At 43.6% G+C, this 13,048-nt stretch overlaps 1 protein-coding gene across 1 annotated transcript; it reads left to right on the top strand.

The window, feature by feature from the left end:
• Positions 1-2,217: 2,217 nt before the first annotated feature.
• Positions 2,218-12,924, top strand: LOC128762730 (fibroblast growth factor 10-like). The gene is made up of 3 exons (XM_053871187.1): positions 2,218-3,071; positions 10,198-10,301; positions 12,479-12,924. Exons 1-3 carry the CDS (start codon positions 2,672-2,674, stop codon positions 12,668-12,670), a joined length of 696 nt encoding a protein of 231 aa, XP_053727162.1. The 5' UTR covers positions 2,218-2,671; the 3' UTR covers positions 12,671-12,924.
• Positions 12,925-13,048: the final 124 nt, after the last annotated feature.

Genomic DNA, 13,048 nt, shown 5'->3' with positions numbered 1-13,048 from the left:
CGATATTTTTGATCATCCTTCAGTAAAATGAATGTGTCATCTTTAAATGTTTGTGGCAAAAAAAAAATTGTGATTTTTTTTTTTACAGAAAGTTCTCTTTCATGGCTTTGCATTTGCACTAGCGACCTCTCTTCACACCTGGAGCACTTGGCATTGTTATCAGCTGGTCAACTGCTAGTTTGTAGTAACTCAAAAGTCTAATACAGTACGACGTCAAAAAGTAGCACACGTTGTGAGTCTGAAATATCTGGAACGGAGGTAAAACTGTCAGATCTGTGAGATGACTCGATGTACCCACATCACTCCGATGATACCAGTCATACCTGCACTCATGTCATGAGATGAGAAAAACAGAAAACAGATTATTGCTGCATAGATCAATATGAAGCCCCTCTTCCTGCCCTCTACTCTGTGTCCTCAACAGTGATTCCTGTTATCACAGTGGGAAGAGACAGCGCAAAGGAAGTGCTGATAAGATTGCTGTGTTTGTGACGGCAGATAAAGCTGAGCCGAGTGCAGAGTTAAGACCAGATTGCTGCTCTGCCATAGATCGTTGACAGACATTAAAGAAGGCAGTAAAACTGGGACTTAAGGGAAAGCGTGTTAGAGACCAGACCCCGGCATTAGAGACTGGAGGATCAGGCTAAATTGATAAGACGACCTGCGTAGCTTCAGTTTATTACACTGAACTGATAAAAAGTCAGCGTATGGCCCTCTAATCTTTGTTTTTATGACAAATAGTGATGTTAATGTGGAATGACACATCTCATCTAATGAGATCAGAGCAATGCACTGCAATTCTGCAAAGAACATGAGCAAATCCTCCCTCCTGGGGCGGCATCAGGAACTCTTACCACCCCACAGTGAATAATAACCCCAGTTGCATAAGAAAAAAAATACAACTCATAAATTGGGAAAGTGAAAAGTCAAATATTGTATAGTAATATATATAATAATATAGTAATATAATAAAATAATGTCACGTTGTACCATGTAATGTCTAGGCCAAAATTCTCCCAAATTACTATTTTCATGCCATATAATATTTGTGAAATGTAATGTTACTTGTTGGATATTTTTGTTTGTTATTTTGAGACTAGGTGGTTATTATTTTGAACCAAAACATTCCTGTGAACTGTACAGTCATGTTTTGGTTCCTTAGGAAATATGACACATTCTGGTAATTGTTGTCTGGTCCACATTGATGTTTCTTCACCTCTTCCATGTGCTTTGCCTTACAGAGTATAGAATGCTTGCCTCGTAGACGACAGGTTCATTGAGACCCCTGAATCACTGAGGAAGTCATGATAACTCATTCGGACAGTACTTTGGAGAGCTTATCTTTTTATAACGTTACATAGTAACTCCTTGCAGGTCCTCCTACATAATTTACCGTCTGTCCTTTCCTCCCACCAAGATGGGATGCTGAAGTCTGGGCTCTAAGCACCAACAGTCAAAACATTGTTTCTCTACATTTGAAATAATAATTAAAAAATGGCTGCAGAATCAAACAAAAAATACTCAAAAGATGAGGAGAGACGCCCACAAATGAAAGCCCACAGTGGAGTGTCGGTAAGCATGGGTGAGTCCAAGGTGTGATGGTTAAGCGTATACAGCGTAAACATAGCGTTAACAGCGATAGCAATACCTTTACAGTACAAGCAAAAAATCCTGAGAGGCGTCCAGTGAAATGCGGGAAATTGCCCAAACTCAAAACCTTCATTGTTTTAATAGTTATATTTCATCTTGATTTCACCCGGAAATAGAAAGTAGAACCCCAGCAGACTGGTTGGTAAAGTACACAAGACAAGGTTTAAGATGGATTTGGAAAATGAAGTAATCACGCACCGGCATGCAGAGCAGACTTCTTCCTTTCCTGCAGCATCTCGAGATAAAGCCCGCTATCGGAGCACACTTACACACACGCGCGCACACACTCACACACACAGAGCTGTACTTGCTCCCATATGTGTGAGGGGAGGGAGGGACCGGCTAACTAACTGAGTCAAACAACTAAACACGCCGCACCGTCATTTGCTCTGATAGTCCCTCAGGTGAAGATATCACACCAGGAACCTTCATTTCCAGGATCTATCTGGGGGGTTGGAATCGGACTCTTGACCCCTCCCAACTCAGACTCTTACCTCAGTGTTTGAAAAAGGTGGGATCATTTGGGGGGAGAGCGGGCCGGAGAGATGAGGAGCGGGGGAACACGAGACTCCAGGATTATTGACGATGTTGCTTCTGATTCCATCTGACAGAGACTCCAAAAGTCTCACTGGATATGAAGTATTGGATGAGTAGGCACCTCTTCTGAGTGCATCTTTTCAAGCTGTTCAGACACCAGCGGAATCCAGGTTTGTTTTTGGACAACGCTCTTTTTCTAATTGTGCCGTTTTTGCTTCCCGCTGACTGGTCACCTCTTGGACTGGGCACTTTCTGGGTCTGGTGTCAGCTCAGAGGAGTACCTGCTGGAGAGGAAACAGGCTTGATAAGCTGTAGTTGAACTTCAGCATAAGCCAGACAGTCCAAGGATTTGCTACAGGTGCTACATCATTTGGACCGTGCTGGGGGAAGATCTCTCCGGGCCTGCCCTCCCAGCTTCTGTGCGCCCCCAGCAGCATGTCCCAGGCTCTGAGGCTGCCTCTAGTCCTCCACACAGCACACTACCATGATCCTATGGGCTGCTGGAGGGACTAAGGCTGCCTCTGCCTCGTCCTGCTCCCGGGCTGGGTCGGGGGCTCACTCCTGGTTTTGGTCCTCTCTGTCTGTGCCTTTCCTGCTTGCCCTGGTCCTGCTCACCCTCTCTGTACCTGGGGCAGCCTGCCGTCAGCCCTGCAGAGACCGACTCTCGAACCTGCGAACTTTCCGTCTGCCCCTCAACATTTCCGAGACAGTGGTTTGGTCTAGACAAGGACGGACGGCAGGGTCGCAGGGCAGGCATGTGCGCAGTTACAATCACCTTCAAGGGGACAAACGGAAGAGGAAGCTGTTCTCCTTCCAGAAGTTTTTCCTGAGAATCGACACAAATGGAAATGTCAATGGGACCAAGAGCAAGGATGACCCACTCAGTGAGTAGCTTTCCCAATAAGCGCATTTACAAACATAACCCTTCACCCCCCGCATTTGCTCACTAACTAGCTAATGAAGGAAATACCTTAATGGCGGATGAGGTGAAATGAACACCGGCTAAATAATTTAGACTGGGAGAAGAATACAAAAGGACATCTGGAGAAGATTTGGAGGATTTGTCACACGTTGCAGCACCTGTTGCACCATTTTGGCCTTTTTTCACTCAACAAACGTCTGAGAAAATGAGTACGATCTACATGATTCATTGTCAGTGGTGAACAAGTCATGTGGGTGATGTTATCTCAAGGAAGGAAGTGTATATTTACCTCTGAAGGAGTTGAAATGATTTTGTAATTGAATTCATGTGTATTGTTTGCACAGCGTAGGAACATAATTCTTTCCCGCAGCTCAGATCTTTTTTGTTGTAAACCAGACATCCCACTGATATCTGGACTGTCCAAACACTCAGCAGAGTGTTGGTAGCTCTCAAATGGCTTAAAAAGGAGCAGCGACCGATAACCCGGCCATTATCAGGCCGTCTTCACAGCCCAGAGTAAACAGCGCTGATAACAGCCACAGGAGAACGGGGCCAGGGCGACGGATGGGGGGGTGATGTAAATGAATGTCAGTCTCATTGATGCTTTTAGACTGTCTCTCACTCTCCCACTCACACTGAACGCCAGCCTGCGAGTAAATTATACACCCTCACTCACAGATCAGACATTTGTTTAAAGCAGAAACACGTCTTTAAAGTGATTACACGTTGTACGCCGTCGGCATATCAGTCAGTACGATAGCGCGCTCATTAGCCTCCCTCCACGGATCGACGTGTGTGTGCTGGTCACATGACGCGGTGGGTGTGTGAACATGTAGCGGTGACACATGTGCTCGCTTATTACTCACATGCACGGCTCTCCTTGCAAGTTTTCTTGTCTTGCCCCCGAACCTCTGTGGAACTTTTTCATGTTCCTCTTGGGAGATCTAAACCACACGTTCAATCAAAGAGACTTAGAGGAAAAGACCAGGGGCGGCGGAATGTCAGGGCGCCATTGGACGAGGTCATGACAGAAACAACTTTATTTACTGACCGTGTTACTTTGTGGCGCTTTTACTGTGGTGCTGCTGCTCCTTTCTTTTAAGTTGAAATTCGTGTAGCTGCGTGAGATTAAAGTTTTACACTGATTTACCTGCGTCTGTCTGCAAAGATGTGCGGCCTTGGTTGTATTACGCAGTCAGTCGTCTGAGTTTTAAACTAGAGTTTTTTCCAGTTCCAAAATAGATACGATCATCTTTTCCGAGGTAAACATATGAAAGCACATTTAAAAGAAGAATGAGACGTGACAAATCTCATGTCTGACCTCAGTGTCAGTTGAGGAAGAACGTCATCTGCACCTCAGTCCACTTTTAAGATTTAATGTTTGTCAACAAGAGACATTTTAAAAGACAGAAAGCATGTCTGTCCGAAAGCTGGTACATGGTTTGCAGTTTGTATTGACAGTCACAAGTATAAATATAAAGTGTTTTGCAGATAGAAACATACATGAAACCCTTAAGAAGTTGAACTTAAACAATAACAATGGCATGATATGCAGGCTGTATGACCAATGTGCCAAATCAATTGACGTAAGAAAGCTCTGCCAAATATTTAGAAAAATAATACTAATTATCTTAACAAACGTCTGAGTCTTTGGTTATTTAAAAAATAATAATTTTCCAGAGATTTGTACCTTGTAAACCTGTATAGACAATTATATTTTCCATCACTTAGTTAATTTAAAATTGATATATCTTCTATACCAAAAAGGTCCTCCAAAAAAATGAATTTTAGAGATGGAAGTTTGACTCTAATGCGATCTTTGTATTTTATAGACATTCAGCTGTGTCACCACAGTCAGACATCTACCCATCTTCCCATTCTTAAAAGACTCAAGGGGGGAAACAACAGGTCCATAATATGGCTGTGTGATTTACGAAAGCAAACATGCCATCTCTTCTGAGAAGGCTGTTGTGCATTTAAAGAGGCCCTGGTGAAGTCACTCTGTATTTAGTCACATGGGTTCATTCAAGTGTTGGGCCTTGCGAGCTGGACTCACTCAATGTATCGCAACATGAGTCAGAGGCAATTACATTAGGCCCAATTGCTTCCTGTTGAGGTTGCTGGGTCCATGACAAGAACCATGGACTTCTTTTAGGTCTTATGAGTTTGTTGCTCTGTCCCATCAGCGGTCGCTGCAGCAAGTCCTCCACTTTAGCTTCTCTTCAACGCCTTGCCCGAGTCACACCTGTGCTCCAAGGCCTCATTCATCCATCAACCTCATTGCCATTTTCCTCTTCTGCAGTCCCCGACTTTCTTCATCCAACATTGTCTCTCACGTCTAAAGCATCTCAGTCGACACAACTATATTCCTGGAGTTGTCAGAGCTTATTCTCAGAGATTATTCTCTAGCCAAGCATGGGCTCGATTGGCAAGTGAGTTGATGGTTGTGAATCATGGGTTGAGACAAGGATCCAGGTCAATTCATGGGGTGAGCTCACACATCTCAGTTAGCATGAGCATGCAGGGGATGAATGAAAGAGCAGGTGGGGTGTGGGGGGCATCTAGAGGTACAAGTTCATGAATGACATGGCTGAACATTGTGGCCACATCAAAGTGCGTCTTGGGTATCAATGGCGGTGTCATCAAAACGCAGTGTCCCGAGGGAGCACGGGGACACTGTGTGTGGATTATGTGCCGGTGTATCAGGTTCACACAGTAAAGAATACTACACAAGAGTGGCCTCGGTCTCCCTGCTGGCCCCTGAGGCTAGACATGATCCCAGGGCTGATGTCTTTTGTAGGCTCTCTCCAGTCCCTTGATGTGACAAAATATCAGGTTTTTGGCTGAGGACGACTCACAACGCCCGGACACAGGACTTCCGTAGGGAAAGATGTATTTATTTATAGTGTGACAGCTCAATTGGTAGATTTGATGTTCTTTGTCCAAGAGGTGTGTACGTCTTGTACACTGTCGATGACTTCTCCATGTGACCAGCCAAAAATGAAAACTGTGTGCATTTATTGAACCAGACTGAAATCTAAAGCATTTTTTGGGGCTCTTAAGTGACAGCGAGTCTAAACTGAGACTTAGCTTTCAAGATTGAACTTGTTCAACTCAGCTCAGGGATTTTTTTTTTTTATTATGGTATCAGAAATATGTCAATACTAGCTGACTGACTGGAGTTTACCGCCATATTGTGGGACCGCCAGGTTCTAACTCTAAACACATTCAGGCTCGACTGTGTCTCACTGAAAACTATTCATTTAAGAATAGAAACCTTTGAATCAAAATCAATCGATAAATGCTTGTGTTACATCATACATGGCAACATTCATAGAATTATTACTCAAGGTCATGTTTAGCCACAGTCATTTCTCAGGTCCGTCCATGGCTTCACAATGGCCTCAATTTGAGTTGATTTTTCTTTATGTTAGTTCAGATCTTTCTGAGACCGAGGTAGGGTTTTTGGGTGCTGCCTGTGGCCCTGCGAGGACCCAGCTCACAGTCTGTTAAGAGCCAGGATCCTGCCTCCCGCAGATTTATTGGGATGCCAGCGTAAAACTGTCCCACATGGCATTCCAACCTGCTGGGAGTCTGTGCTGAGGTTACAGAGCAGGGAGATTTTTGTTCAAGTCAGCTAAGGAGCGATCAGCAAGTGGGTAATTAAAACATCCACGATTCACAGCTGAACTAAATTTATAGCAGCCCCCAACGAAGGACAAAATATTTTCACCAGGGAGTCAAGAAAAGATTCTCTATGACTATCCTGACCCGTTTGAGCCTTTCAATGTGTGTGTGTGTGTGTGTTGGGGCCGGGCCATGTGTGCTCCTGGACATGGCTGAAGTGTGGGTTTGTAGTTTCCATGCACATGTGAGCACGTTCATCTACTTTAATCAAAGCAGTGGGCTACTTCATGGAGGGAACGGATGGTCCTGTTGTGGAGGTCCAGGGGAGAGGATGTATAGCTTCGCTCCGAGGCGGGGACGAGGATGAATGTCCTCACTATGTAAATACACCCACTGTGGTCCTTATCCAGTGTTTTTACTTTGCAACCTGATTTATTTTGCCACTAGTCCGCTCCTCTACACGGCAATGTCACCCACATGAATCTTCATTCTCGTGCTCTAATCTGGTTTGTGGCGGATTCATGACCGTCAGTAAGGGGCTTCACTGGGTCTGACCTAAGTAAATGAGCCAATGCTTGCTAAGAAAAATAAATGTCCCCGTCCTCTGTTTCGATATATAATCAAGTTAAATACACAGTTAAACTAATAGTGTAACAAAGCGCGACTGATACTGCCAAGCATATATTTTCCACAGCTACCCATCAAGGACAGTCTTGCAAATTTCAAATTCGGAAAGAACGAGATCTAGGAAAAGTGTGTGCTGACTCATTGGGCGATGTGGGAATTATCAGTGCTAGCTCTACAGCAATGAAAATAAAAACACTCAATAATGCACAATAATATTTTCAGTCAACACTGTGAAGTCTGCAAATCACTCACTGGACAACATTATTTTGGCTCATTTTTTCTGCCTTTAGATGATGCCTCCCACCGCTGCTAGTATTAGCCTAGCGACTGGTATTGTTATTACTTTGGGCTACTAGCTATGTGACTTTGTTATGAGGCTCATTGCCATCTTGAAGTTGATTTGACAATCTCACTAGCGTCAGTACAGGTAACCCAAAGAACAGTGCTTCAATCTGAAGCCATGCTGGCTTGACTTTTGTTGCCTATAAAGCAGCAGCAATACCAACCATCTGTTGAAGGATAGCTACACCAGAATCATCAATTTAAGTTAGTGGTGTTAAATTTGGTGGGTCAAACTGGCTAGTTTAATTATTTCCAAGACTGGCACTTATTGTCACTTAAAGAAAATGTCAGAGGAAGTATTTGCCTATTAGCCAACATTGTAGCTTCAAAATGCAGCTGTTTCCATCTGCAAAGTTTTGTATAATAGTTATAGCGATGTTGCTCGAAGTTTATTCTTTATGAAGTAAACTAATGTGATTAAAGGAATAACTTGTTACAAAGTTTCTTTTTGCCATCCCACGGTGGAAAAAAAAACACCTTGTAATACTTGTCGACTCGGCTCGATCCACAACTGCCCCTCCATTTTATGCTGTGGCTCCAAACAGAGCACATCAAACGGTCTGCACATTTGTCCAAAAAAAAAAAAAAAAAAAACATGCTGCATGTGAAACAAAAACTCATGCCATCTCGTGTGAGCAGCTGGTCGACTTTCATGTATGCTGTTTGGAGCCCCACACAGTGTGGACCCGGGCGTGGAGCTGAGTTCTTCTGCGGCCTCATTAGCTCCAGATCAATGAGTGGAGGTGTAACGTCACTGCCAGTGCAGGTTCACCTGCTTCACCTGCAACTCTCACGTGCGTTTGTGTGTGTATGAGGCGTCTCGCCCGTGCCTCTGGTGGCCCACTTTGATCAGTGATCATAACAGCCTTCAAATCCTTACCCCTCCCCCAGTCTCACTGTCATGGCTCCTCTGTTCTCCAACCTTTTCATCCCCCCATGTTTACAGAGCGGCCAGACTCTGCCATAGATTGTCTTACAACCTCACTCCATACCGACACCCGATCCAGCCCAGAAACCAGCACCTTTCAGATCTTCAATGGCCGTTGTGTCACAGTCCCCACCACCGCCTTGCTGCCGCAGACCTCACTGCCCCGAGGTGCCAGCGTTTGAACAAGAAACTGATACAGTCATGACCTCGCGGACCAGGAGGGCGGCCGGTGCGATTGTTCTTCAGGGTCCCACCTGAGTCCTCTCTGGTCCACTGCAGCCACTAGAGAAAGACCTGGAGAACAGGTCAGCAGACAATCGCCTGGCCAAAGCCACGGAGTCAACAGAGCAGTGGACATAAGTTAAGACTACTTTAAACTGTGAGGTTTAAAATACATATCCCCAAAGAAACTGCTGAAAGTTTAACATGAACATCAAAGTCTTGCTAGACGGTCGCTTGAAAACTACCTCTGTATGAATGTATACATTGTAGTGAAGACACATCAGGACGGTCAGCGAGACATGTTGTCGACTGTTACACAGAAATAATATCATTAATTATCACACTCACATCAGAGGGAGACCTGTGTGTGTTGGTGTCACAACACACGTGTGAACAGCAATCTTCACACCAGTGAAGTAGTGGATTTGAGAGGTTTTAACTTATCAGGTTTCAAGTGATTACCAGAGATGTTTTATATTAGGTTTTCATTGTGTTTTCTTAAATGTGGGTTTGAGATGTTGCAGATCTGCACATTTTTTCACATTGCAGATCTGCACATTTTCACGCGGCTTTACATATGGGTGAGAGGTTAACACTTGTGAACTAGTTTTTCTTTAATTTTGAGAGAGGTTTTCACATGGAAGATTTTCACCTGATTTGCAACTGATTTCCCAGAAACATTTGTGTAAACAAAAAGACATTTGTGTAGCTCAGGCATTAACTTAAGCAAGCCTTTTCAAAACATCTTTGAGATTCTTACTTTTTGTCCTCTTGTCTTACAGTTTGTGCTGAAGTCAGTTCAAACATTCACACACACACACACAAACACAAGATGGGTAGTTCCTGCGCTCAAAGGGGACATTGGGAAGTTATATCTCTGTGACCTCTGATACCCAGACCACACAAATAACCACAACTGTCTGCGGCAGAGGGCCGCCCTTGTTAAGCGGGGTATAAATTAGCCCCTTTAATAGCCCACGAGAACCTTGAATTATTTGTTTAAGGATTGGGGAATGTAACCAAGCAAACAGAACATAAACAAGCCGAGATTCTCTGTGGTACTCTCCTATTAATGTTAGCCGGTAACAGCCTGCGCAGCTGGAATGTGTTACACAGGTGTAGGTTGTAAACTTTCTTTATAATATCACTCCAGAATGAATAATGCGGCCTCACTGTTTGTTCTCACGTCCAGCTAAATTAGAATCTGCTTTCAATTACCCTCGCACTAATGAAAAAGACTCTCTGGGGTTGTCACAAACCTGTTGGATTGGAGTCCTGCTGAAACTCTTGCACACCTTCCCGACTGACACAGATTGATAACATGGTCTCTCTGCTCTGGCAGGTATTCTGGAAATCACCTCCGTGGACGTGGGAGTGGTGGCCATCAAAGGGCTGAACAGCAACTACTATCTGGCTATCAGCAGGGAAGGAGAGCTGTACGGAGCAGTGAGTATCCAGGTCACAGGTCAATCGGAATGATCCAGAGAGAGAGAGAGATTCATACTGGGCTTATCAGACGGAAGGCTTATCTTCCTCTACTGCTGGACCGACGTGAGCTCGCACTCAGAGTTGAGAGGGCTCATGTGGGAACCCTGGGTTTCAAAACACATGCCATCTTCACTGCAAACTTTCGTGCTGAACCTGTGCGACTGTATTGGGATATTTGTAGTATCAGGGGTGCCGCCCTAACTTGGCTGTTAAAGGTGCCTCCAGCAGCTCCAGGTCTGGAGGAGCGTTACAACTCTTTCAATCTGTCATCGCGTTACTAGTTGAGACTAGTGCAGTTTTTGGTAACACACTGGATTAGGAAACTCATGTTAACCATGAACAAATTAATTACTTCCTCATTTACTGTAACTAATGAATAGTTAAGCAGTTGGTTAGAGTGAACTCCACCCTTGGGTTCAGTGCAGCTGTCACACTGAACAAGATGATATTAAGTACATATCATTGTTTAACAGGAAGCTGCTCAGACTGACCTCCACCCTCACTGTGATGTCTGTTAGCCTACAATTAGTTATTTTATCTGTTAAAGTCTGTGCTTGAAATATCACTGATTGCAGTTTGGCTCAATTGGACAGCATGTGGCACTATAGCGTTAAGGACAAAGCCATACTATCGACAAGAACACACCATTTTTTTTGCTTTCTTTTTCTTAAAAATAAATATAGAATTATATTTTTGTTTTTATATTGTATAGTATTTTTTTTTATATTTGCAATCATACATTTCAGAAAACCTGTGAACATAACATGATTTTTATGAACCATAGTCTGGTCATTTTTCTCACCACAACGTTTTTGTCATCAAATTTTGTTGTAACTTTTTAGTCACATATTTAACTTAAAGTAACTTCCCAGAGTTAGTAAAGAGCCTGTGATATAGCTGGGTTTATAGTCTGGCCACTTTTTTTTACCAACTGACTACCTGCTGAAAGAAATGATAGTACGAGTATAAACGCTCACAGGAACAGCAGAGCATTAAATGTACCAACATTCTGTTTTGAAGGAGGTTGAGTTGTCCAGATCACACCGTCAGTGTTTCTGTCCTTGTTAATAAGCTGATGTTAAAGTGTGACGTACCTGAGGTAACAGCTCAGCTGGATGTGATTATTCTGCAATTTCACAGCATTGTTTCGTGCAGTAAGACATTATTGAAACAACAGTGAAATACATTTAAATGCAATCACACGATCGTGCCAGGAGGTAGAATAGACTTGAATGGTATTCACCTCAGGCGCAGATGTTTTCTTCGATTCTCCATTTATGAAAAAGCACGGGGATTTCTCAGGCTAGGAGCTCTCCACGTGACACACCCATCCTCCATCACAGAATTGACAGGATACATGGTTCCCCGATGGTGTGTACCTCGATTCTATCTCGAGGGAGCTCACAGTGTTCTTCCTCTGTGGAGTTGGGTCTGATTCTTGTCTGGGTTTCCCTCTGGCACTCTGGTTTCCTCTGTGACATACTGGTGGCCTGTCCAGTGTAGGGGTAGAGACGCCTGTACCACTTGTGAGGAGGATTTATTTTTTCCTCAAGGTGGAGTTTATGAATATTATTTCCAGTGGTCGGTTGTGTTTGTAATTTACTTTTCTTGCATTTCAATGTACATATTCGTAATAATCGCAACATTTTTTTATTCCTATGGCTTCTTTCCTTTTATCCAATTTCTAAAATTTGTACTTTTGGGAACAAGGTCATAATTTTCTTCACTTTCTTTCAGTATAGTATATGTTCAGTGTCTTGCTCCTGTCGAAGCTTTGAACCTGACACACATTTGTTAGAATTTGCATTGTTTTTCTATGTCAGCATTTGACTTAGTTGGTCGACATCAAGCGTTGGTTGCTTACAGCTTACAAGCAATCTTGAGACTGTTTGGTTGTTTAATGCTCACAGGAACTCAAGTTCACCTGAAACTTAAATTATCCATGAACGTCATTGGTGGTCTTCCTTTACGTTAATCTCTAACATTCTTGGTCCATCACTGTCTCAACTCTCCGCATCTTGTCTCCAAATGAATTAGTTTGTGAATGATGACCATACTTATGCTTTCAGTCTACAATCACACCACATGTCACTAGAATCAGATCGTGAGTGCTAAATCGTCACTTCTGTCTCCAGAGGGAGTTTGGGATCGACTGCACCCTGAAAGAGCGAATTGAGGAGAACGGCTACAACACGTACGCATCAGCCGAGTGGAAGAACAAGAAGCGGCAGATGTTTGTGGGTCTGAATGTCCACGGAAAGCCGCTGCGAGGGAGGAAGACCCGCCGGCGGAACACGGCCACGCATTTCCTCCCGTTCCTCGTGTAGCATCAGACCCCCACATTGAACATCTGGAAGAGTATGGCACGAGAAACTCTCACATTCTGACTGACTGGTGGAATCTGTGGCACAGGATCTGGATAGTGTGCCAAACTGTTGAAGATGACACAGACTGATGGAGCTGCAGATGACAGGAGGCAACATGAGACTAATAGCGCTGACATTTAGAGCAAATGTTTGATCCTTAACCACTGAGTTTTGTTTGTATTGTATTGATTTATTTATTTTTGTGAGATATTTAACTGGACTGCTGCATTCTTTACTTTTTATAGGACTTCAAAATAAAGATTTCTCCTCTTCATAAAGTTGTGGGTCATTATAAATGTTTGAACCACCGCTCGCCTGCCGAAATTCTTCAAGGTGAAT

The sequence above is a fragment of the Synchiropus splendidus genome, chromosome 7, assembly GCF_027744825.2.
Source record: "Synchiropus splendidus isolate RoL2022-P1 chromosome 7, RoL_Sspl_1.0, whole genome shotgun sequence".
Lineage (NCBI taxonomy): Eukaryota > Metazoa > Chordata > Actinopteri > Syngnathiformes > Callionymidae > Synchiropus > Synchiropus splendidus.
This window is presented reverse-complemented; position numbering and strand designations above follow the sequence as displayed.